Source organism: Thamnophis elegans, chromosome 15, assembly GCF_009769535.1.
Source record: "Thamnophis elegans isolate rThaEle1 chromosome 15, rThaEle1.pri, whole genome shotgun sequence".
In the NCBI taxonomy this organism is placed as follows: domain Eukaryota; kingdom Metazoa; phylum Chordata; class Lepidosauria; order Squamata; family Colubridae; genus Thamnophis; species Thamnophis elegans.
The window spans coordinates 7,236,389-7,263,192 of NC_045555.1; the positions used below are offsets into that span (position 1 = coordinate 7,236,389).

The 26,804-nt window shown below is 47.6% G+C and overlaps 2 protein-coding genes across 3 annotated transcripts in view; one reads left to right on the forward strand and one right to left on the reverse strand.

The window, feature by feature from the left end:
* Positions 1–26,804, forward strand: part of MTOR (mechanistic target of rapamycin kinase) — an 82,794-nt gene that overhangs the window by 31,515 nt on the left and 24,475 nt on the right. For both annotated transcript variants that reach the window (XM_032231593.1, XM_032231592.1), the window contains exons 30-35: positions 18,299–18,374; positions 19,289–19,428; positions 20,639–20,739; positions 21,504–21,619; positions 25,019–25,096; positions 25,577–25,684. In XM_032231593.1, the coding sequence (XP_032087484.1) occupies positions 18,299–18,374; positions 19,289–19,428; positions 20,639–20,739; positions 21,504–21,619; positions 25,019–25,096; positions 25,577–25,684 (619 nt within the window). The remainder of the gene's footprint in view (positions 1–18,298; positions 18,375–19,288; positions 19,429–20,638; positions 20,740–21,503; positions 21,620–25,018; positions 25,097–25,576; positions 25,685–26,804) is intronic.
* ANGPTL7 (angiopoietin like 7) lies at positions 805–8,818 on the reverse strand. The gene is made up of 5 exons (XM_032231594.1): positions 8,446–8,818; positions 5,931–6,031; positions 4,557–4,751; positions 2,683–2,881; positions 805–1,148 (listed from the first exon to the last, which is right to left on the reverse strand). The coding sequence occupies exons 1-5, from the start codon at positions 8,816–8,818 to the stop codon at positions 979–981; spliced, it is 1,038 nt and encodes a 345-aa protein (XP_032087485.1). The 3' UTR covers positions 805–978.

A 26,804-nucleotide genomic window follows, 5' to 3' on the forward strand; every position in this document is an offset into this window, starting at 1 on the left:
GTCTCCCTGTCACTGGAACAAAGATTTACAGCTCTCCTTTGCCAGTAACCAAATTACCCTTTTGTAATCTCAGATTCTTCACAGTGTTGACACCAGATTGTTGACACACACATACACTGTGTTTCCCCGAAAATAAGACAGGGTCTTATTTTCTTTTAACCCTTGAAATAAGTACTTGGTCTTATTTTCGGGGATGTCTTATTGTTTTTGAAGTGCAGGAGGCAGCGAGTGTGGTCACTTCATTGGCTGCTGGTGTGTTGCAATATTTTCAGGGCTTATTTTGAGGGGAGGGCTTATTTTAGCACATGCGCTCAAAAGGCCAATTGGGCTTATTATCCAGGGAGGTCTTATTATTTTTGAAGTGCAGGAGGCAACGAGTGTGGTGACCTCATTGGATGCTGGTGTGTTGCAATATTTTCAAGGAGGGCTTATTTTAGCGCATGCGCTCAAAAGGCCAATTGGGCTTATTATCCAGGGAGGCCTTATTTTGGGGGAAACAGGGTACACACCGTGTTGGTTGACATTTCCAGAAATTCTCCTTGACTGGAAGCATTTTTGTCCTGAGGACTATATACTTGGCCTCAAACTCGGTTTTAGAATCAAGAGGATTTTTTTTTAATTATTATACTATCAGATGGGAAAGAGGCATTTGGACAGAGCACTATTTGGTTTACAACTGCAAAAAATTAAAATTAAAAAAAAAAACCCTAAGCGTCCGATTTCCATAAGCTTCCCATATGGAGCAATCCACTATTCCAGTCCACCAGGGAAATAAACAAAGGCAAATCTACGTTAATTCCGGGGAACAGGTGAGCATCCCGATAGAGAACATTGTTGTCAGGAAGATCCAGAGATATTCAGGTGGAGGCTGAAAGAGGCCAGCACCTGCCTTGCTACTGATGAAGGGCATCCCCCGCCTGTAAGCTCATTCTTGATATCAATGGACAGGGCTTCCCCCTTGACTCGGTTGGGGTCCCTCTAGGCCTTGAAGTCCGTGGACCGGATCTTCATCTCGACCCTCTTCAGGGAATAGTGTTTCCCACGCCAGCTGTACCAGATGATGCCATCGGTGCTTTTGTTGTGTTCATCCTTACGGTAGTAAACCCCGTTCAGGTTGGAGTCCGTGCAACAGTTGTACCAGTAGCCACCTGTTGAGAAAGATGGATGAGAGGTTTATGAAATCTTGGATGCCAATGGAGTGATCCTTCTGAAAATGTCCTCATCTTTGAAGGTCAACGGATTACAAAGCATCGGGGAGACGCCCGTGTCTAAACATTCCCTACCTCGACATACAACAGTTCATTCAGTTATAACAGCATTGAAAAAAGGGGATTTATACCAGTTTTTCACACTTGTGACCTTTGCAACATCCCCATGGCCACGTGATCAAAGCTCGGGAACTGGTTCATATTTATGACAGTCGCAGTGTCCCAGGGTCACCGGATTCCCCTTTTGCGATCTTATGACGAAAAAAAGTCAAGTTTTGCTTAACAGCTGTGGGGCTAACTTAACAACTGCTAACAACTTGGGCAAAAAAAGTTGTAGAATGGGGCAAAACTCACTAACAAATGTCTCATTTAGCAACATAAATTCTGGGCTCAATTGTGGTCGTACTTTGAGGAGGACCTGTATTGAAAATGATACCAATCAACTCATCTCACGTGGAAGAGGTATTTTTTCTGCCACTGCTAAATATCTGATGGAGCAGGAAGACGACTCAAAACGTTATACAGATAGTCCTCGACTTACAACAGTTCATTTAGTGATTGCCCAAAGTTACAACATCGTTGAAAAAAAGCGTCGACTGTTTTCACACTGCAGCATCCCCAATGGTCATGTGATCAAAATTCAGCCGCTTGGCAACTGACTCACATTTATGACGGTTGCCGTGCCAGGGGGGTCAAGCAATCCCTTGGATTCACTTAACAACTGTGCTACTGATTTAAGAACAGTGATTCACTTAATAACGTTGGCAAGAAAAATGGTAAAATGGGGCAAAACTCACATAACAAACGTCTCACTTAGGAGCAGAAATTTTGGGCTCAATTGTGCTCATAAGTAAAGGACTACTTGCCAATTACCTCCACTAGGCCAATAAGATCCCATAGATTAGGCCTCCTCTGAATCCCATCAGCCGGTCAATGTCGACTGGCAACTACCCGGAGGAGAGCCTTCTCGGTGGCTGCTCCGACCCTATGGAACGAACTCCCCGTGGAGATTCGTACCCTCACAACCCTCCAGACCTTCCGCATAGCCCTTAAAACCTGGCTGTCCCGACAGGCCTGGGGCTAAAGACTTTAACCCCACCCGAATAGTATGACTGTTGCGCTTTTTAATGATGTATTGTCTCTATGTGTGTATCTTGTTTTGTTCTTCCCTCCCCCTAGATTGTGAGACGCCCTGAGTTCCCCCAGGGAAAAGGGCGGCATATAAATAAAGTAAAATCCTAAATCCTAAATGGGGAAAATCCAAAGAACAGAGCAATCAACACTTCGGAAGAGTTGCCCTTCTGGAATCTGGGCAAGGGACAATCAACCTGAAAAAACAGGTGGAACTGGGCTACGGGACGGATGGATTTTCCTACGTAGAATTTGGGGAGGGTTCTTTAAATGCAAAGATGGACGGGGATCCCACTTAACGAACATTGATAACAAGAGAAGGAGTTTTGGGCACACAGCTGACCTTTGCGTAACTGCGCGCAGTGATCCAAGCACTTGTCGTTATCCTTGTCCATGGTGCTGAAGGCCGTGTTGTTATGGTACCTCATGGAGTCGCGTGGCACGCTGCCACTGAAGTTGCCCAGGAAGAGGCGGTAGCCGCTCAACTCATTGCCCACCTCAAAACGACTGTATTGAGCAAAAACGTTGTTGCCATCCCAGTCCTGCAGGGTGAGAAGAAAATCAAAATGAGACACCGCTTATTTATTGTCTGTGACAATTCGTCACGGCCAACTCACCGCGGGAGAACCTGCCATGGACAAGAGTTACACTAATATCAAAGAAACAGCAATAGCGTTTAGATTTATATACTGCTTCACATTGCTTCACAGCCCTCTCTAAGCGGTTTACAGAGTCAGCATATTGGCCCTCAACAATCTGGATCCTCATTTGACCCACCTCGGAAGGACGGAAGGTGAAATGGAAGAAAGGATGCAAAAGAAGGGACAGAATGAAATGTGAATGACAAAAATGAAAATATATTTTAATTTATTTTAAGTAATTGAATGGAATTGTTAAATTGTCCTTCACCGAGTTGGTCCATGGTGAGTTGACTGTGGCAACGTGTCCCGTGGCGACTGGGCCATGGCAATTTGGTTGTGGCGAATTGTCCCATTCTGCCTTATTTATGCTTGATTCAGGGAAATATTGACCAGAAATATTGGTGTTTCACCAAGCTCTGAGGAGAGGAAGTGGCTTCTTTGTTTAATTGACATTGTACATTTCTTTTATGCACTCAGCCACAAACGAATGTAATCTACTAACCTGAAACTAACTGTCACTCTGTGTGTTAGGCCTTAGACTGGATCATGTTTTTTTGGATTTAATAAATACAATAACGTGCAATGGAACCTATACTTTTCATGCACTGCCTTCAGTTAGCCAGGGCTGCCCAAGGAAAATAGTTATGCAGCCTAATCCTGGTCTACGCTGCTTCAGTTTGATGGGACAAGACTAAACTGGCATTATTAGACCGCCTTTGGCAACCCTTCCCAGCTACCCCAGGTCTTCTAAAGCAGGGGTCAACAACCTTTTGGACCTCAGGGATCACTAAATTCATAATTTTAAATCCTACAGACCACTAATATGATCTGCCTAATGACTGGCTGACTGGGTGTGGCCAACTCGATGTCACATGTTGAGGGGTGCCTCACCGGCCTCTACTCGCCCTTCCCCTCCCAACCACTCTTTGCCTGCCCGCCTGGGCTCCTTAGGGCCCCAACAGGAAGCAGTTGCTGGAGCTAAGCAGCCATCATCAGAAAGAGTTGGCAAAACAACTCAGTTCAAATTGGATCTGACCAAGAAGGACGCTCAGCAGAAGCACCTCACTGAGGACTAGGAGCATAGGTTTTCTAGCAGAGGGAAGACCTGTGGGAGTGCAAGGCTAAGTACTGGCGCCTGGAGGCTCAGCGGGCTGAGATGGTCAGCCAGTTCCAGGCCATGATGCAGTCCCACTAGAATGTGGTCCTCCGGCTCTTTGCCACCAGCGACGCTTCCCTCCAGCCTTTGCCCAAAGCCCCCCACCAGGAGGCTGAAGCAGACCCCAAGTCGGAATTTCTGCCCCCCTCTGCATCAACGCAAGCGTATCCATCCCAGGGGGCGTAGTTTGAGGACTATGTAGATTTAGTGCAATATAAAAAATGCAAATGATTTTTCAGTGGACCACCAAATTTTTCTCACAGACCACCAGTTGGTGACCGCTGTTCTACAGTACTTCAACACTGAAATGCTTCTCAATGTTTTCCAAGTTCCTTTGCTCTTGAATGTTGCAAGATCCCACAACCTCTAACCGAGCGGTCAGAGAAAAGTCGGCTGAGCAGGTGAAGCCACTGTACTTGCCTCCAGCTCCACACGCAAAACGGACGGCCTCCTGGAAAGCCGATGGATATGCTCGTTTCCCAGCCAGAAATCTCCCTGCAGGCTTCCAAACCCTTCCTTGTATTGCTTCCAATTTTGGCTGAAAGAGATCAAGCCAATTTTCCGCCTTTGGATGACAGTCCAGCCTCCCCCATCTGTCTCCATGTCACAGTATACCTGGGGAAATGAAAAGAGGGGCGTAGGAGGGATAAGGTAAGGGTCCAGGAATAAAGTATCTCTCGTCCAATCTCAGGAGCCAACAAGAAAAGGTGTTTCTCTTCGGCCAGACTGAGTGGAGCCAGGCACAGGAAGCAGAGAGGTGTGGCTTCAAATTTAACTCAGTCTCTGGTCAGATTGAGATTGAGAATAACCCAATCTTGGACCTTCAGAGAGGTTGAGAACCACTCAGGCATGGCGGTAATTTACCAAGACAGTGAATATCAGTGTAACTTCATGTTTCAAGCCTATGTTCAAGCAACTCACCTACCTTTCTTGTGGAGCAAATAGCAATAGCACTTAGTCTTATATACTAATTTCCAGTGCTTTCCAGCCCTCTCTAAGCGGTTTACAGCATTAGCCTCTTGCCCCCAACAATCTGGGTCCTCATTTTACCAACCTTCCGCTATGGAAGGGCGGAAGGCTGAGTCAACCTTGAACCTGATGGGATTCGAACTGCCGAATTGCAGGCAGCCGGCAGGCAGCAGAAGTAGCCTGCAGTACTGCACTCTAACCACTATGCTACTGTGGCTTTGCCTGGAATGGGAAGGGCACCAAAAAGTTGCATCCCATTTGGGAAGGTGCAAAGAACAAATCGAAATGGCCGAAGGCTAATTCCATCCCATAGAGCTGTGGCTGTTTTGTACGCAACTGGGAGTCCTCTTAGGATAGATAACAGTTTTTATGTCTATAGGAATCCTAAACCTTACATAAAGGCAAAGGTTTTCCCCCTCACACATATGTGCTAGTTGTTACTGACTCTAGGGGGCGGTGCTCATCTCGGTTTCAAAGCCGAAGACATCTCCATGGTCATGTGGCCGGCATGACTCAACGCCAAGGGCGTACGGAACGCTACTCCCTTCCCACCAAAGGTGGCCTCTATTTTTCTACCTGCACTTTTTACATGCTTTCGAACTGCTAGGTTGGCAGAAGCGACAAGCAACGGGAGCTCACTTCGTTAGGCGGCGCTAGGGATTCGAACCGCCGAACTGCTCACCTTTCTGATCGACAAATTCAGCGTCTTAGCCCCTGAGCCACCCCGTCCCCCTTAAGACAGACACAGTTTTTATGCCTATAGGAGTCCTAAAGTCCATAGCTTCCTGCTTTTCCTCTCTTCCCACGGCGTGTGTAACGTCTCACCTGGAGTTCTGGACTTCCCAGAAATTCATCAGGGAGAAGTCTGTAGACTCCGGAAGACCTGTAATTCCTCTGATAAAGGGAGGAGCAGTCGTACACGGCGTCTGAACGAGAAAATCAAAGCTCAGTAGGTTGGATGATTCCCACCCGTCAGAAAAACCGAGGGCCCATCGCTGCCTTCTTTCCCTCCAGAAATTTGATACCACACATGGTTGCCACGTGCAACTATCTCGTCGACTTGCGATTTCCTCAAATTAAAGCAAAGCCCAGCTGGGAACACAGACAGTCCTCGACTTAGAACAGTCAATTTAGTGACCGTTCACAGTTACAATGGCACTGAGAAAAGCGACTTTTTCACACATACGACCTTCCCAGCATCCCCATGATCACGGGATCAAAATTCAGATGTTGGGCAGGTGGTTCATATTTATGACTGTGGCTATGTCCCAAGACCACGTGACCACCTTTTGTGACCTTCCGACCAGCAAAATCAACGGGGAAGCCAGATTCACTTAATAACCGGGTTAGTAACTTATCAACTGCAGTGTTTCACTTAACAATGGGGGCGAGACAGGTCCTAAAAGGGGGCAAAATTCATTTAACGAATGTCTCATTTAACAACTGAAATGTTTGACTCAATTGTGGTCGTAAAACGATGACTGAGATGGCTGCTGGGGTGTTTTTTCCAGTCTGATTCTATTTGTGATGTCTTTATGGACAATGAGTAAGGTTTCCCATGTATGTCATCTGGCTTTACCCATCATCTCAAATCTTGTGTCTCTGCCTCAGAAAGAAAGTGTGTGTCACCATTCTAAAGATATTTATAGGCCTTTCGCTGCATTGGATATAAGCACGTACCCAATGTTGTGACCTGGGCTTCCCCAGCAGCACGAAGCCGAGTCCTCGCCCCGATAAACCCCTTTTATTTAATTGACAGTGAATTCCTCTCCAGCCAAGTCTTTCCTCTCCCACAGTCTTTCAAGGTAGTTTACAATTACCGACCTTTATCAGGCTTGGAGAGTGGCCAGGCCGATAACTTTCAGATGCCGCAATACTTGGCAAGATTGCAGGAATGAACTAATTGTCTCCTGCAAACTCCCCTCTCCTTTCACTCCTCTTTTATCCCCTATGGGTGGGGCCATTCACCATCTACCTGTGGCCTTAAGTCGACCCCTGTTCCTTAGCTGTTCTCTTCATCTGGCAACTCTCCGCTGGCAGCCACAGCACCCAATATAAATACTAAGTATACATGCTAAACTCTCCCCCCCAAATGTGTGTGTGTGTGTGTGTGTGTAGGATGATTTCATCCTATTTTAGACCCTTGGCAGAGGCTTAATATTGCCTGAGAAATCTACATAATACAGTTGTCCAAGATACATAGTTAAGAGAAGGAATGAGATTCTTTGAAATTTTGAGCTGCTGCCTGGATTCACTAGCCTTGGAGTCGTAAAGAAAAACCAATAGTGCTTTGAAAGGTTGGGCGAGGGTTGAGGGAGTAGCTAGTAATTAAATTGGTCTGGATTTCAACATTATAAAATGGCTCTGAAAGGAAGCTTGACACCTGGTTTTTTTAAATCAATACTGTTGTGGCCAGCAGAGCTGGCGGCAGACTCAGACAGTGAGGAGGTTGGGGAGGAACCTGGGCCAGTCCTGGAGTCTGGGGAAGGCTCTGATGAGGGCTCTGTGTCGGAGGCAGAGAGGGGGCCAGGGCCGTCTGACAGTTATCAGCTGCCTTCGGAGTCGGATATCAGTGGGGCAGAAGAACAGCTGGAGCTTGTTCCCGATGTGCGCATATACAGAGCTGCCAAGAGAAGGGAACAACTAAGGAACAAGGGTCAGCTTGGGAGTAAAGGCACAGGTGGACGGTGAATGGCCCCTCCTATAAAGGATAACACTTTCGGTCAAGGGCTGTGTTTAGGGTTTATGCTCCCCAGCCCTGCTAGTTGAGTGGAGCGAGTAGTTTTATTTAGGCTAGCAACAAACTAAAGAAAGAGGCTGAAACTTCTTGGGTGAATTCCTCACCTGTTCCAGAAGATGGGAATTCTCCCAAAAGTTCAGGCTCCTTGATGCTCTCTGAGCTTGCTTGTTTTCTTGCAGACATTTCATTTCCCTAACTAGGTAACATCATCAGTGTTTGTAAGGAGTGCTGCTTGCTGTCAGTTTATATTCTGGTGGCTTGCCTTGTTCAGGAGCTGGTCTTAAGAGATTCTTTTTTGGACTGTTTACTGGTGGCTCTTTGGCAGTTTCTTGATTGAGGCATTGCTTGCTTGATTTTTGGTCTGCTCAGAGAGCACCAACTCAACCCTGAGCTATAAATATTCTCCTTTATTAGTTCAGGCTTCACTCGGCTTCAGGTACAATGGAGTTCTTCCTTAAGATTCATCTAAGTCTCTCAGTCCTTCCCCTTCCCCTCCTCCCAGTTATATTTTATACATTCCCGGGAGTCAAGCTCTGAGGCTACTCTGTCTGCATTAGCCAGCGGTCCCTCCAGGGGAAGGGGGGGGGAGCCTCTCCTTACCTGTGGATGTTTGGGTGACCGTCTGAGCCGCCTGAAGCTGCACAATGTCGAGCTTGGAATTCACCTCCGAATACTTCCCTTCCACGTCGTCGAGGCGGGCGCCCATCAGCTTGACGCTCCCTTCCAGGGCCATCACCTGCGTGACGGCATGCCCCAGGACGTCGTCTTGCTTCTTGCTCATCTCCTCTAGCAAGGAGGAGAGATTGGCCACTTGGACCTTCAGCTTCTTTAGCTCTTCGCAACATCCGGGGCTCTTGCTGTTCTTGCTCACCCCGATCTTCTTGGGGAGGGTTTGCAGCCACGCTGGGTATATAGTCAAAGAGAGGGTTAGGGCACATAAGCTAGCCAGTTGAGGGCTGAAGGTGGCGTGCATGATCATGGCTCTCTCTCTCTCTCTTTCTCTCTCTCTCTCTCTCTCTTCCTCTCTCCTCCCTCTCCTCTCTAGTTCCAAATAACTCCTAAAAAACCCCAAGCCCCCCACCTCCTGTCAATTCAGGGCCCTTCCACCCATGTGTTGTAATTGCACTGGAACAGAGGTTTTGTCCGAATCAGAGCTTTTCCTCTGCAGTGCTGCCTCTTAACAAGTCAGTTGTCTTGTGCTTGCTAAAAGAGGCCGTGTGTGTGTGTGTGTTTGTGTGCGTCTCCTCCTTACCCCCATTTTAAATATTTGTGGCTCCTGGCTATCTCCACCCCTTGCAGCCATCCGGAGCCCTCCCATTTCATTCTGCCCACCGTGGGCGAAACTAGAGAAACCGAGAGGGCGGAATATTTTGTTTTCATTACGAAGAGTTTAGAACTCGCCTTTCTTAGTTGGGTTATTTTCTCAGGTGGGAGAAAAGGATTGGTGGGGGGGAAACCACAATTGTTTCATGGGAAAAAAATGCCCCATTGGATTGCTGCCTTCCCAACGATTAATCTCTGGCGCGTTGAAGACCATAACAGGATTTGATGTCCCGTAAAGGAAAGAAGTCCAGCAAATGTCATGGTTTGGCAGTAGTTTGTCACACCCCTCTTCCGTTGATCGCATCTCTGGCAATCTTATTGGGAGATTATGAGGTCCTTTTGTGGGGGTATCTTGCTCTTGATGGATACAAACACCAAGATGGGAAGAAAAATGACTTATATTGTTTGGTGCACTCTTTTGTAAAAAAAAAAAAAAAAAAAAAGCACCTATGAGTGCGTAGCTCAAAAGGTATAAATCACACACTGAGCAGGATGAGTTTCATCAACATCTGTGCCTCTTTTGCAAAGCAGAACATTACGAAGATAACACTAATTTCCACGCAACATCGACTAATCTAGAGAGCATCAAAAAGGAGGCTACAAACGGCAACATATTGCTTCTCTCTCTCTCCCCTCCCCCCTCTCTCTCTCCCTCCCTCCCTCTCTCCCTCCCTCTCTCTCTCTCTCTCTTCCCCTGCTCCCTTCCCTGGAATTTCAGAGTAAAATCACTTGAGTTCAGTCAAGTTTGAAGTCTATAAAGCATTTCCTCTCCTTTTCCCTTTGACAAGTTACAAAATGAAACGGCCACGCTCCACAGCCAGACAGCCCAGGGCAGGGAGCAGCAATCGTAGAGGAAAGGGTGTGTGTGTGTGCGTGTGTGTGTGTGTTTGTGTGTGTGTGTGGAGGGGGGGAAGGAAGGATAACAGCCTATTTGTCAGAAGGCGTTGAAAAGAGATAGAGTCGCAGGTAATGAATCGCCCACACAAGCAGAGTTGAGATGCTCGAAGCTGTCAAGCCGAACATGACAGCCATTCATCACTTTTATAGCAGGTTGTTGATTCTCCTTCTTAAGAAGGAAAGCATCTTTACTCACTCCCAAGGGACCACGGGGGTTTATTGCCCACAGCCATATTTCAGGCAGAACAAACACAACTTGCTGTTGCATTAATAACAAGTCACTAAAAGACAGCTGAGGAACTACACCCCACCCCCCAAACCCTGGTCTTTCAAATGCGGAGTGGATAACTGAGCGAATAGAAGAGCCGAGGTAGCGCAGTGGTTAGAATGCAGTACTGCAGGCTACTTCAGCTGACTGCTAGCGGCAGTTCGAATCCCACCAGGCTCAATGTTGGCTCAGCCTTCCATCCTTCCGAGGTGGGTTAAAATGAGGACCCAGATTGTTGGGGGCAAAAGGCTGACACTCTAAACCGCTTAGAGAGGGCTGTAAAGCACTGTGAAGTGGTATACACATCTTAGTGCTATTGCTATTCCTTTCTTCTTTCCTTCTTTCCTTCTTTCCTTCCATCCATCTGTCCATCGTGCACAGTGGTTAGAATGCGGTATTGCAGACTAACTCTGCCCACTGCCAGGAGTTCGATCCTGAGCAGCTCAAGGTTGACTGAGCCTTCCATCCTTCCGAGGTGGGTCAAAGGAGGACCCAGATTGTTAGAGAGGGCAAATAGGCTGACTCTGTAAACCGCTTAGAGAGGGCTGTAAAAGTGCTATAAGTCTAAGTGCTATTGCTATAACTGAGGTCTTGTCATCCTCATGCTGGCTCCTTCTCTACAAAGGCTCCCAATCTGAGCTTGTGGATCCAGGTACTCCTAATAACTGAACCTGGCTAGCAAAACACAAGAGAGAAAATCTTGGATCCGCTGAGCTGAGCTGGCTGGCTGGATGACCTCCTAATATGAGTGGCAAGATCCATCAGACCAAGAGGAACTTTTGGGGGTCAGAAGGAGGAAAGAGTAGAGTAGGTGGGAACGAGGGAGCAGTGCCATCATTTTTTTTTACCTCTCTGCTGTTTACTCTGGACAGATGCTTAATTTAGGAGGGTGTATAGTTGCAGCTGAAACACTCTCTCGCTCAAAACACCATTGAGGCCAAATTTTCTGTTGCTAAACAAGACAGCTTTTAAGCTGATTTCCCTCCCACCCCTTTTATGACTTTTCATAAAAGACCCTCTGGAAAGAAATGCATTTTAAGCCAATGAATGATCATCATCTTCCAGGTGTCAGGCCTGCAGTTATATCCCTTTTAGGATATTTGGAACGCTGACAATATCCCAATTCTCACTTCAAAATAAATCAACAGCACCCCGGTGAGGAGTGCTGATTCCCAACGCTGACTGACCTGGTCAGCGTAAAATATCAGCGAACAATTATGAGAAAGCCTTTTGAGATAAGAAGCTGAGATGAGACGCTTCTCTTCAAATCTTCAAAGGCGAAGGAATTTCTGTTCAAGATATATTGCATCTGGCAAGAGGCACAGCCTGAGGGGGATAGAACGGAGGGAAATGGAGAGGCTTATTCTCCACACGACTAGAGGATGGCCAGAAGATCTGATGAATGGAGATCCCAGCCACCGTCACGCAGTCATCTCTGATGATCTTCGTGGACCATTTTGGACAACTAAATGTTGAGTGCTTGCTTCCCCTCCTTCCCTCCAGCCAAGGCTTGGGAAAAAAAAACGAGTGGAGAGTATGGATGGATAAGATGCCAGTGGGCACCTCCTTGGCCATCAACATGGGAAAGTCCTCCAAGCCAGCAGAGGGAGCCTTGGCTCATAACTCCTCCAAGCCAGCAGAGGGGGCCTTGGCACATAACCCCCCCCCCAGCCAGCCATCGTTGGTTGAACTGCAACCTGTGAATCAGGCAACCCCGGGATGGGTATTAACCCCAGGTCATGGATGGAAGGGATGCCAGTGGGCACCTGCCCTCCCTTAACAGATGGCACAATGGCAGATAACTGGGCAGTGGCCAACCGAGGGATTGACCTCCCCACTGGTTCCAGTCTCCCCTGCAATGCCCCAACAGGTTCTTATCCCTCCTTCCTGCAGAGAAAGTTTCTCAACAATGGAAGAAGGGATTAGCAAGGGGCAAGCTACAGAATGGATAGAGGAACAATGTGATGAGGCGGTTCCTAAGTTTAGAGATGTAACTAGGTTCCTTTCCTCGTGTGGGCCAATAAAATGCCACCATTGCTGTCAACTTGGCCACTAAACGTCAGAGAGCTTGGCTGCAGCCCAAATGCCACAAACGTGTGCACCAACCACCATGGCGGTAAAAAGAAGGCCCCAGATGCCACCAGAAAAGAGTCATCTGGGCCAACAACCTCTGGAAGAGGATCCCCAACTTAAGGTGACGAAGAGTCCTACCAATGGGGAGGCCTCGGAGGAGGAAAATGCCAAAGAACAAACGTGTGTACCAATCACCATGGCAGTAAAGAGAAGGCCCCAGATGCCACCAGAAAAGAGTCATCTGGGCCAACAACCTCTGGAAGAAGATCCCCAACTTAAGGTGATAAAGAGTCCTACCAATGGGGAGGCCTTGAGGAGGAAAATGCCGAAGATGACCCAATGGTGAATGCACCCATCCACCTCTTCGCCTTCCAAGTCAACCTCAAGTACCTGAGATAGGGGTGGAAGGGGAAGTTGAAGCAGTTGTGGACACCGGTTGCACTCGATGCTTAATCAGCATGTTGATTGTCAAGCAACTAGGCATTCACACAAGACCTCTAGCCTGTCTCGTTCAGGTTGAGCAGGTAGATGGAACGCTAATTGGAGGGACCCAAGCCACGCTAGTAACTGAACTGGTGAAGTTACAAGTGGGCCGCCACTATGAGCTTCTCAGATTCATTGTGGCTACAGAGATGCCGGAAAAAATAATCTTGGGCTTGCATGGCTTGACAAGTAGAAGCCTATGAAAAAGTAGGAAGACGGTGGTAGGAAATTGATGATTGTATTTGAGCCGCTACCACCGGTGGAGAAAAAGGGCCACCCAGGGATGATTGAATCCAAGAGCCCAGAACCTCCAGCACCTGCAGCAGAGACAAAAACCCCAGGGGTCCAACAAGTACCAACTAACTTGTTGGGGGATGTATGACAGTAATGGAAGCCAGGATAAGCTGAGGAAAGCTATTAAATTGGCACTCCCAACAGACCAGTGGCTCAACAATAACCAGTAAGTCCTAACGATGGAAAATGGATTAGCCTGGAAGGGGTCCAAACTGTATATCCCTGCGGGGTTGAGGCTGGAAGTTGTACAGCAAAGCCATGAGGCGGAACTAGGAGGCCACTTTGGATTCCTAAAAACGCTCCACCACGTCAGGCGTCAATTTTGGTGGTCAAAGATGGAATCAGAGGTAGAAGATTACGTAAAAAGCTGTGCTACTTGTGCAACAATGAAACCACTGCTGGAGAAGTCCTCTGGGCTGCTACAATGAGTGGCCAGCCCTATCCGACCATGGGAAGAGGTCGCAATGGACTTCTTTGTGGAACTCCCAGACAGCAGTGGGTACAGAGTAATCTGGACAGTTATTGATTTGGTTTCCAAGCAGGCGCACTTCATCGCTTGCTCTGGGTTACTGTCTGCAAAGAAATTAGCGAAAATGTTTGTGAAACACATTCATTGCCTGCACGAATTGCCCAAGAGGATCATTTCAGACCGCGGAGTCCAGTTCACAGCCAAGTTCTGGAGAGAGGTCCTGAGATCCATTGGGTCCATACAAGAATTGAGCTCAGAGGTTCATCCCAGCATGAACTGTGCAGCAGAGAGGGCCAATGCGGTGGTAAAACAATACATCCGGTGTTATGTGGACTATCAGCAAAACAACTGGTCGGACTTGCTACCCTTCGCTGAAGTGGCATACAAAGATGCGGTCCATAGCTGCCTAGAGAACCTCCCTTCTCCATGTCTTTGAATGAATGGATGGACGCGCTAAAGAAAGGATGGGGGAATATGAAGAAGACTCTAGCAGATGCGGCAGAAGCCTACAAGAAGCAAGCTGATAAACATCGCTCACTCCAAAACCCCTTCCGTGTGGGGGACAAAGTTTTTGTGTCTACCAAATACATAAGATTAAGAATGCCTAGCAAGGAATTTGGTCCAAAATTTCTAGGTCCATTCCCAATAGTGAAGATAGTTAACCCAGTTACAGTTTGACTCAGTCTACCCAGAAGTCTAGGGAAAATTGGCCCAGAATTTCATTGTAGCTTACTGAAACCAGTATTTGGGTCTAGCATAAGTCCATCCACCCAAGCTTTCCCTCCTCCTGTAGCGATAGAAGAGGAAACACAATCTGAGGTGGAAAAGATTGTAGACTCCAGGCTGAATAGGGGTCGCTTACAGTATTTAGTGCATTGGAAGGGTTACCCTTTGTCTGAAGCCATTTGGGTGAAAACCTGGAATTTAAAAGTGGAGAAGTTAGTAGAACAATTCCACGAGAAGTTAGCCAATAAGCCAAAAGGTCCCCTGGGAGTGGGGGGGGGGGAGAGGTGGTTGTGTTGTGTTAACTTTTATGTTATTCTCTTTTCAGGAAATGTTTTTGTTCTGAGGAGAGGCCACCCGCAGTTATATTCCTTTTTTAGTATCTTTGACCTGCCACACTTTCTATTATTCTCCTATGCTGTTTCATTAGTGTAGTAATTGGGAGGGGGAATAGAAAGGAGTAGAATTGTGGAATGTGTTGTTGTCATTCCTTTCTAGAAGCCCAAGGTCATCTTTGTCTCTGCACCTCTGCATCTGACTGGAACCAGCTGAGTGGAAATGTCAGCGTTCCAAATATCATGCAGAATTAAATCAGAGTCCAAGGCAGAGCTATCCTTAAAGTTCCAATTTAATAAGACAGACATGTTGGCAACGAACTATGGAAATCCCAAATCTGGTAAGGCGATTCCAGTGGCGAGGTGGAGCATTTTTAGGAATCCAGTGTGGCCTCCTAGTTCCGCCTCATGGCTTTGCTGTAGAACTTTCAGCCTCAACGCTGCAGGGACGTACAGTTTTGACCCCTTCCAGGTTAATCCATTTTCCATTGTTAGGATATCCTGGCTATTGTTGAGCCACTGGTCTGTTAGGAGCGCCAATTTCATAGCTGTCCTCAGCTTATCCTGGCTTCGGTTAGTGACTTGGGCTATCTTTTGGTGGGAGGAAGAAATGATAGGGTGAACAACTTCTTACTGTTGTCCTGCAGTTTTCCATCTATGGCCACCAAAATTGACTCCTGACGAGGTGGAGCGTTTTTAGGCATCCAAAGTGGCCTCCTAGTTCCGCCTCATGGCTTTGCTGTACAACTTCCAGCCTCAACCCCGCAGGGATATACAGTTTGGACCCCTTCCAGGCTAATCCATTTTCCATCGTTAGGATTTACTGGTTATTGTTGAGCCACTGGTCTGTTGGGAGCGCCAATTTCATAGCTGTCCTCAGCTTATCCTGGCTTCCATTACTGTCATACTGCGGTTTTCTCGACAAAACATCCCCCAACAAGTTAGTTGGTACTTGTTGGACCCCTGGGGTTTTTGTCTCTGCTGCAGGTGCTGCAGGTTCTGGGCTCTTGGATTCCATCATCCTTGGCTGGCCCTTTTCCTCCACTGGTGGTAGCGGCCCAGCCGCAATCGTCAATTTCCTACCACTGTCTTCCCACTTTATCGTAGGCTTCCACATGCAAGCCCCAAGATAATTGATTCCGGCATCTCTGGGGCCACAATGAATCTGAGAAGCTCATAGTGGCGGCCCACTTGTAACTTCACCAGTTCAGTTATTTGCGTGGCTGGCCCCCCCTCCAATTAGCGTTCCATCTACCTGCTCATCCCGAATGGGACAGGCTAGAGGTCTTGTGTGAATGCCTAGTTGCTTGACAATCGACATGCTCATTAAGCATCGAGTGCAACCGGTGTACACAACTGATTCAACTTCCCCTTCCACTCCCGTCTCGAGTACTTGGAGGTTGGCTTGGAAGGCGAAGGTGTGGATGGGTGCACTCACCATTGGGTCATCTTCGGCATTTTCCTCCTCTGAGGCCTCCCCATTGGTAGGACTTTTCGTCACCTTAAGTTGGGGATCCTCTTCCAGAGGTTGTTGGCCCAAATGACTCTTTTCTGGTGGCATCTGGGGCCTTCTCTTTTCCGCCGTGGCGGTTGATGTGCACGTTTGTGGCATTGGTGCTGGAGCCAAGCACTCTGATGCTCTGTGGCCAAGTTGACAGCAATGGTGGCATTTTATTGGCCTCCATGAGGAAAGGAACCTAGTTACCTCTCTAAGCTTAGGAACCGCCTCATCACATTGTTCTGCTATCCATCCTGCAGTTTCCCCCTCATTCGTCCCTTCTTCTATTGACAAGAACTCTTCTCTGCAGGAAGGTGGGGTAAGAACCTGTTGGGGCATTGCAGGGGAGACTGGAACCGATGGGGAAGTCAATCCCTCAGTTGGCCACTGCCCAGTTATCTGCCATGGTGCCATCTGCTGAGGGAGAGCAGGTGCCCACTGGCATCCCTTCCATCCATGACCTGGGTTAATACCCATTTCGGGGTTGCCTGATTCACAGGTTGCAGTTCAACCAACGATGACTGGCTAGGGGGGATTATGTGCCAAGGCCCCCTCTGCTGGCTTGGAGGAGTTGTGGGCCAAGGCCCCCTCTGCTGGCTTAGAGGATTTTCCCATGTTGATGGCCAAGCAGGTGCCCACTGGCATCTTTTCCATCCATACTCTGGGAAGAAACCCCAATTTGGTGGTCCTTCATTCACAAGCTGCAGCCCAATTTCTGGTGGCTGACAAGTGAAAGATGCTGGCTGGGTTGAATTTCCCATTTTGATAGGGAATCTGCCTTCAACTCAGTTGCAGGGTAATGGGTCATTTCATTTATCGCTGTTTGGAAGGAGTCAAAATCTCCACTCCAGTTTTTTTTCCCAAGCCTTGGCTGGGGGAAGGAGGGGGAGCATGGACTCAAGTTTAGTTGTCCAAAATGGTCCAGGAAGCCCATCAGAGATGACTGCGTGAAGGTGGCTGGGATCTCCATTCATCAGATCTTCTGGCCATTCTCTAGTCGTGTGTAGAATAAGCCTTTCCAGCCCCCTTCGTTCCATCCCCCTCAGGTTGTGCCTCTTCCCAGATGCTATAAATCTTGAAACAGAAATTCCTTCGCACAGAAGATCTGCAGAGAAGCGTCTCATCTCAGCTTCTTATCTCAAAAGGCTTTCTCATAATTGTTCGCTGATATTTTACGCTGACCCGGTCAGCATTGGGAAATCAGCACCTCACCACCACCAGTCCCCACCCCAGGGTGCTGGTGATTTATTTTGAAGAGAGAATTGGGATAATGTCAGCATTCCAAATATCATGCAGAATTAAATCAGAGTCCAAGGCAAAACTATCCTCAAAGTTCCAATTTAATAAGACAGACATGTTGGCAACAAACTCTGGAAATCCCAAATCTGAAAACTTGCTGGGATTCCACCCAGTTGAAAGTTCATGATATTATCCCCACACCCATAAATCCATCACATGGTCCAATCCTCTTCGGCCATGCTGGCATCTCCACCCAGCTGGTTCCGGTCAGATGCAGAGGTGCGGAGACAAAGGATGACCTTGGGCTTCTAGAAAGGAATGACAACAACACATTCCACAATTCTACTCCTTTCTATTCCCCCCTCCCAACTACTACACTAATGAAACAGCATAGGAAAATAATAGAAAGTGTGCAGGCCAAAGATCCTAAAAAAGGAACATAACTGCAGGCCTGACATCTAACTAACACGACCCTCACATTTGTGGCTGGTGTTTTTGTAGCGGACGACAGACAGGGCCTTCTCAGTTATGGCACCCCAGTAATTTGGGGAGGGGGGGGTGGCTTTTCATGCATCATTGTTTTTTCCTATGCCTTTATAGTTTAACTGTGAGGAACACCCTAAAACAGCTGTTAATTTTCATTTTCATTTGTTTTGCTTTGGTCCACTGTTGCTGAATAAAACCTTGCTTTCCATAATTGTTTCTTAACATGAGAAGATGCTGAGGAATGAGTTCCATTAAATAAAACCAAACATTACAAAAATCCACGTCTCCCAATCTTAAATATTTATTAGTTTTATAACAGAAACGACTCCTGATCCTTCTCCCCCACCCCCCTTTTCTCTTTGCAGCATAAATAATAAACTGCAGCAACCGGAAGCCGCATCTGGGGTGCTGGAATACGCCATGAAGCATTTTGGGGAGCTGGTAAGCGATCCCTCTGTTTTTGCCCATCGGCTTTGTGCGTTTGGAAGCCTCCCGTCTCACGTGGAGGGACTGCGTGTGCGGCTTGATCCTGGGGAGGAATCCACGGCTTGGCAACTGTCACATCAGGAACTGCCAAAGGGCTAAATCAAAAAGGCCGGAGCCTGCATGGGGCCAGGGACACAAAAATCAAAAAAGGAGGGGGGGGTGTAGAAAAAAAAACAGCTTTTGTATTCTTATTGTTTTTATTACAAGTGAAATTCCTTAAAAATTAGCAGAAACAGGAAGAGTCGGGCAGCACTTTTTCAAACTCACAAATGATAAACATGCTGACAAGAGTCTTATTGTTTTATTTTGTGTGTTATTAATGTAGTGCTTAGTTGTTGCGTTTGAGTTGCAGCTCACAAAAACGCTACCAAATGTATTGTGCTGATGGGCGTCATCTAAATATTGGAGGCAATCTAGGTATCCTTTTTCCAAACTTTAGATGCCTTCTTCAAAAAGGATAAGTAGGTAGGAAGTGGATTTTTTTTTAATTCCAAAAGGGGAAAATTTGGGGCTTCATTTGTGAAAAGTCTGCCTTAATGCTGAATTACAATCCACTTCTAAAAGGAAAATTTTCTGAGATGAGAACAGTGTTTCTCAGAAGCCTCAACGCCCAGAATTCTCCAGCCATGTTGAAGCCCACCCAGTCTAAGTCTAAAGTTGCTAAGGTTGAGAAATACTTGGTTTAGGGCAGCTAAACAAAATGGCAGAGACCCCTTTCTGCGGTATTTCCCCACCGCTTTAGCTTCAGAAGGGATTCCAATAGGTTCATTTCAGTTGGGCTGCCCCATTGCCAATGGTTGCTGTGTGCCAGTTGGGGATATTCTGCATTTTATCCACCACCACCACCATTTCCTGGCCCCTCCTTCTAGGAAATCCAGGCCACCTGGTACGAGAAGCTGCACGAATGGGAAGATGCCCTTGTGGCCTATGACAAAAAGATGGACACCAACAAGGATGACCCGGAGCTGATGCTTGGCCGCATGCGCTGCCTGGAAGCCTTGGGGGAATGGTAAGAGCCCAGTGATGTGCTTTGCTCTTGGGAGCTTCTGATGGGGACACAAATGGAATGCTGCATCCAGTTCTGGTCACCACAATGTAAAAAGAATGTTGTTAAGACTCTAGAACAGGGGTCCTCAGACTTTTTAAACAAGGGGCCAATGCACAGTCCCTCACTGTTGGGGGGCTGGACCAGCTGGGTGGGCGTGGTCATGTGACTGGGCGGGCATGGCCAATTTAGCAGTCCAAACAATACAGAAAAAAAATAAACTTTAATTTGTTTTGCTCTTGGAGGTAGAAAGCAGGTTAGTGAAGGGATGTAGCTGCCTTGAGGTGTATATGAGGGACTTCTATTTGCATGTGTGTCCCTCCATCCCTCCCTCTCTCTCTAGAGACCAGGGAGCCTCCAGAGATCTCCACACGTCCCATTTTTGGCCTCCAGAAGGCAGGTGGGGGCCTGCGGGTTGGTGAGGTGATGTGAGAGAGGCAGCCTTGTGGTCCCCCACAGGCCGGATTAATGGTTTTGGCCGGCTGTATCTGGCCCACGGACTGTAGTTTGAGGACACCGATCTAGAAAGAGTGCAGAGAAGAGCAACCAAGATGATTAGGGGACTGGAGGCTAAAACATACAAAGAATAGTTGCTGGAACTGGGCAGGGCTAGTTTAGTGAGGAGAAGGACCAGGGGAGACAGGAGAGCAGCCTTCCAATATTTGAGGGGTTGCCACAGAGAGAGGGGGGGGAGGTCAAGCTATTCTCCAAAGCACCAGAAGGCCAGACAAGGCATAATAATGGATGGAAAGTGAACAAGGAGAGATTCAACCTGGAAATAAGGAGCCGTTTCCTGGTAGTGAGGACAATCAATCAACAGAATGGCTTCCCTCCAGAAGTTGTGGGTGCTCCTTCACTGGAGGATTTCAGGAACAGATTGGACAGCTACCTGTCAGAAATGATATAGGGCCTCGTGCCTGAGCAGTGGGGTTGCATTAGAAGACCTCCAAGGTCCCTTCTTGCAACTCTGTTATTCTGCCCTTCCTTGGAAGTCTCTTTCCACAGGCTCTTTATTTCAAGCAGTGTTTCTCACCCTGGCCACCTTTAAGATGTGTGGATTTCAGCTCACCAGAATCGCGCTGAACAGTGAGATGGGTGAAATATAAATGTAGTAATAAAATCAATTTGGGGTTTTTCTGCTGGGTTTATAACTCTCGTGTCTCTTGGGCCCTAGGGGGCAGCTGCATCAGCAGTGCTGTGAGAAATGGACTTTGGTGAATGATGAAACACAAGCCAAAATGGCAAGGATGGCGGCGGCGGCAGCTTGGGGCTTAGGTGAGACTGTCCACCCCACCTTTTGCTCTTCGAGGGTCTTCGGGGGAGGAATCCCTGGGGTTCACGCTTGGCCAAGGCAGCCTTGCAGAGGCAGTCCCACACCTGGCTAGGCCAAAGGGGCTCTCTCATACTAGATGTTCTCCTTGCATCGTCCCGAGCCATGAGATCAAACAGTATCTCAGCTTCTCTCTTTGGCTGGCATAAAATGGTCATGGGCCTCAGTGGCACAGTGGTTAGAGGGCAGTACTGTAGGCTCCTTCTGCTGACTGCCAGCTGACTGCAATTTGGCGGTTCGAATCTCACCAGGCTCAAGGTGGACCTTCCATCTTTCCGAGGTGGGTCAAATGAGGACCCAGATTGTTGGGGGCAAGAGGCTGATTCTGTAAACCACTTAGAGAGGGCTGTGAAGGCACTGTACAAAATAGCATATATATATATATATATATATATATATATATATATATATATATATATATATATATATATATATATATATATATATATATATATATATATATATATATATATGCTATTCCCCCTTCCCATATCCATATACTATTTGCCCCAGTTTTGCAAAGCCTTCCAAAATCAGTGGTGGCTGCTAGATCCTAAATTTTGCAGGCACAGGTGAAAAGTCTGAACAACCCAAAATTCGGCATGAACAAAGCTTAGGATGCAACATGAATAGACAGCTGTGGGATTTTGACCCAACCAGATCCTCCCATTGGCTGAAGCTGGGCTGCTTTCTCTCTTTCTTTCCTCAGGGCAGTGGGACAGCATGGAAGAGTACACCTGCATGATCCCAAGGGACACCCATGACGGCGCCTTCTACCGGGCAGTCCTGGCTCTCCATCAGGACCTCTTCTCTCTGGCCCAGCAGGTATTTCCTAAAGTTTGCCAGCCCTGTTTGGGATTTGGGGGACATTCCTTCTTTTGAACCACATCCTAACCTGTCATGTGTCTGTGGTTGGCAACCTGCAGTTGTTGTTGTTGTTGTTGTTGTTTTACTAGCCACCTGCTTTATATCAGTATAATGAGCTTCCAAGATCCTAATGGTCTATTTATCCAGATCATTGAACTCGAGAGCCCTAAAGAAACATTAGACAACTGCAGTGTTCATCTGTCACTTAGCATCTGAATGCTCTCTTGTATTTTGCTGAGGCAGACCATCCATTCATCCCTCCATTCATCTCTCCATCCCTCCACCCACCCACCCACCCACCCATCCATCCATCCATCCATATGCTAAACAGAATAACAGAGTTGGAAGGGACCTTGGAGGTCTTCCAGTCCAACCCCATGCTCAAGCAGGGGATCCTACACTATTTTAGACAAATGGCTGTCCAGTCTCTTCTTAAAAGCCTCCAGTGTTGGAGCACCCGCAACTTCTGTCCCACTGCTTCATTGTTCCATTAGGAAGTTTCTCCTTAGTTCTAGGTTGCTTCTCGCCTTGATTAGTTTCCATCCATTTGGTTCTTTTCCTGGCTTCAGGTGCTTTGCTGAAGAGGTTGACACCCTCTTCTCTGTGGCAGCCCCTTAAATATTCATCATTCATTGGCATCCTTCAGTCTCAAAAGACTGTGGCCTTGTGCTCTGGAAAAGAGGTCCTAACACAACATCTGGTGTGGCTAAAAAGTCCAATTTTAGTGGCAATTCCTTCCACACTGAGGGCAGATACATTCTGTCCCCTGCCAGCCCCCAGATTTCATTGGTTGGAGAAGACCATGCTGGGACCTTAGCCTCCAAGCTGAACAATCAGAGGTCAAGGTTTCCCAGCTGTTAATGTCCATTCCCAAGGCCTTTAGATCCCTCTTGCAAGTATCCTTATATTGCAGCTGCGATCTCCCTCTGGGGCACTCCCCTCAAATATTGGACCACTGTTCTCATGTGACCCCCTCATCCTTCTTTTTTTTGAATTTTTTTTTTTAAATTAAAGACAGACAAAAACATAAACACACACAACCTTCTTCCATTTCATATAGCGTGTCGTTTGGTTACAAAATTTTGTGCGTCCTTTCCATGGTCACCACTTATAATTATATATCAAACCACAAACTGTTCATTAGAGAAACATAAGCACCTTATTGTTATATATCAATTCTTCAACTATCATTATTATTCCTTAATTTTAAATAGAATATTCTAAATATTGAATTCATGCATACAACATCATTCCATGACATCATTCTAATCTGTTTAACAATGCTAAACCCTTATAGTATTGCATCTATCATTCTATTATTCTTAAAATATAAAAAATTCTCCAATATTTTCCGTTGCCGTGATTTTTTATCTAACCCTAGTCCTTCTTTTCACTAAATTAGACATACCCAATCCCAGCAACTATTGTTGATACGTTTTAGCCTCCAGGCCCCCAGTCGTTGTGTGTTTATTCTTCTCGGCACTCTTTCCAGAGTCTCAACATTTTATTTTTTAATAATGTGGTGACCAAAACTGGATGCCGCATTCCAAGCGTGGTTTTACCAAGGCCTTATATCCCAGGAATGATGGTTGGCTTATCTTTCAAAAGAAGCCTGTTCTGCGGTCCCCTCCGAAATTCGCAGCCGAAAGAAACCTCTTAAAAAATTTTTAAAAAATTTCAAGACGACCCACACAAAACCATTCGGCTGCTAGCAACGCAAACAAGACAAGGCCCACCCACCCCCCCTCCCCGGGGCCCTTAGAAGGACATTTCCATGATCATGATCTTTTTGTACCTTTTGAAAAAAAGGGTTACGTAATGCACCGTCCTGCGACTGTATTTCAGCTTTGGATTATGGTTGGGCCGGATGAGGACCGGTTCATATTCCGCACCAAAAGTGTGGTTGTGTAACCCTAGAGAGAACATGGAGCTTGTCCTCCTGCAAGTAGGGAGCCGTGTCCCTTCAGGGGAAATTCTTTCGGGGGGGGGGCTTCTTTTGTACGGGAGCCCAGCTGAGGTTTTAGGAAGTCTGGAAAGGCTTTGCCTGGCAAGAGCGTTCCCAAGCCATTATGCTCTTGGAATATTTATTCATCAGATTTGTAAAGACCGCCTGACTTAAATCACGGAAAACAAATACAGCCACGATGACAAAAAAAAAGAGGAGGATGAGAGCCATCTGGGTGAAATAAAACAATCTCGGGCCTACATCTTTCCTATCCAGGCCCACCACTCTACCTAACTCAACGCCTGGGGGTGGAAAGAGCCAGGAATTAAAGCATCTTCATAAGTTTTTGAAGTTTTCGAACACACTGATGGTTGGATTTCTTTGTGTTTACCTCAACTTTTTCCTTCTTCTTTCAGTCGTGTTGTGGCACCCAGAGCCTACATTTCCTGTACCCTCTTATTTGGATTTTAAATGGTCCCCCACTCCTCAGCTATTAACTGTCTTGTCTATGCTGCTCTCCCTCTCTTGTTCTTACCTAGGCTTCCCCCAAAAAGCAGGAGGCAAAGTCCTGGTCCCAGCAAAACCCCTTTTATTAAACGAATGTGAATTCCTCTCCTTCACATTCAGCAAAGGCCTGGCAAGCAGTCTTTCAAAGGAATATTTATGACCACAGACCTTATCTATCTTGGAAAGCTGCCATGTAAATATTTTCCCAAATGAGGTGCTGTGCAAGGAAAGACTGGGCACAGAGTCTCTGAGATTCACGGACAGATCTTCACACTCCTGAAATGAATCGAACGAACGAACGGATTGTTTCCTGCAAAAGCCCACTCCCTTTTCGCTCCTCTTTTATTTCTGATGGGAGGGGCCAATCACTGCCCACCTGTGGCTTTACTCCCAAGTCGACCCTGATTTCTGAGCTACTCTTTTCTTCTGGCAGCTCTGCGCATGCGCACATTGGGAACAGGCTCCAGCTGTTCCTCTGCCTCACTGCTGTCTAGCTCCATAGGCACCTGATCACTGCCAGATGGCCTCGACCCCATCTCTGCCTCCGATGCAGAGGCCTCCTCCGAGTCTTCCCCAAACTCCAGGACCGGCCCATGTTCCTCCCCAACCTCCTCACTGTCTGACTCTGCTGCCTGCTTTGCTGGCCGCTGGCAGGCCACAACATCTCTTGCCTCCAAAGCTGTCGGTCTTTGGTTTCCCTGCCACAAAATTTGTTTTCACCAGACCACCGAGTGACTCTTTTCTCTTCTCCCCTTGCTGGGATTCCGGAGACAGAAATCAGGATTCAGCCTCTTGGGGGAAAAAGCAAAAAGCTATTTTATCCCCGGATTGTGTTCGGGGAACTTTTCCTTGGTGCAGGTCTTCATTTTGCTTAATCTTTTCTCTCTCTCTCCCCCCCCCCCCAGTGCATTGACAAAGCCCGAGATCTCCTGGATGCAGAGCTGACAGCCATGGCAGGAGAGAGTTACAGTCGAGCTTATGGGGTGAGTATGTCGTCTCCTCATCCATCCGGCACTGCAATCCTTCCTTAGGGGATCTACAGGGAGTCCTTGACTTACAACAGTTTGCCGAGTGAAAGTTTGAAGTTACAATGGCCCTAAAAAGAGTGACTTATCGCCATTTTTCACACTTACGACCCTTGATTTACATTTGGATGCTTGGCAACCGATTCACATGATGGTCGCATGGGGTCACATGATCCCCTTTTGTGACCTTCTGACGAGCAAAATCAATGGGGGAAGCCGGATTCACTTAACGACTGTGTTACTAATTTGACAGCTGCAGCGATTCCCCTTAGCGAACGTGGCAAAAAAAGTCATAAAATGGAGCAAAGCTCAATGAACACGTCTCACTTAACAACATGACTTTTGGGTTCCATTGTGGTTGTAAGTCCCGGAGTAGTGATGATGATGATGATGATGATGATGATGATGATGATGATGCCGCCAACCCCTTTTTTGCAGGCGATGGTCTCCTGCCAGATGTTGTCTGAGCTGGAAGAAGTGATCCAGTACAAGCTTGTGCCGGAACGGCGAGAGATCCTTCGCCAGATCTGGTGGGAAAGACTGCAGGTAAGGCTACCTTGGAAGCAGCAGCTCCGAAGAAGCAAGTCTGATATTCAGAGTCAGTTTAAGAACTCTGATAACAGGAGAACAGCCGCTCAGGCGTTTTGGACTAGAACCTCCCTCCCTCCCTCCCTATTCCCAATTCCCATCTCCCTCCCTCCCTCCCTCCCTCCCTTCCTCCTTTGCCTTCCTGCCTTCCATTCCCATTCCCATCTCCTTCCTCCCTTTCCTTCCTCCCTCCCTTCCATTCACATTCCCATCTCCCTCTCTCTCTCCCCTTCCTTCCTTCACTCCTTCTCTCCTTTCTTCCTTCCCTTCCCATCCCCTCCCCTCCCCTTCTTTCCTTTCCCATCCAATCCCATCTCCCTCTTATCTTCCTTCCTTCCTCCCCTCCCCATCTCCCTCCTATCTTCCTTCCTCCCTCTCTTCCCTTCCCCTCCCCTCCCCATCTCCCTCCTCTTCCTTCCTCCCTCCCCTCCCCATCTCCCTCCTCTTCCTTCCTCCCTCCCCTCCCCATCTCCCTCCTCTTCCTTCCTTCCTTCCATCCCATCTCCCTCCTATCTTTCTTCCTTCCTCCCTCCCTTCCCCTCCCCTCCCCTCCCCATCTCCCTCCTCTTCCTTCCTCCCTCCTTTCCCCTCCCCTCCCCATCTTCCTCCTCTTCCTTCCTTCCTCCCTTCCCTTCCCTTCCCCTCCCCTCCCCATCTCCCTCCTCTTCCTTCCTTCCTTCCTCCCAGCCCATCCCCATCTCTCTCCTCCCATCTCCCTCCTCTTCCTTCCTCCCTCCCCTCCCCATCTTCCTTCTCTTCCTCCTCCCTCCCTTCCCCTCCCCTCCCCATCTCCCTCCTCTTCCTTCCTTCCTCCCATCCCATCCCCATCTCTCTCCTATCTTCCTTCCCTCCTTCCTTCCTTCCCTTCTTCCTTCCTTCCTGTTCTGCCCCTGCCTGAGTCCGCCCAGCCTAAGCCCCGCATACGTGTCACTGCCAGCAGCCGCCTTCTAGTTTCCTGTGCCATCTGGGAAGCATTTCGTCTCCAGAGCTGCATTCCTGTCTGGAAGAGCTGAGAGAACATTCCACCGGTTGAGGCAAAGCCGATGGGGAAGGTCTGCAGATGGAGCTGTTTATCACC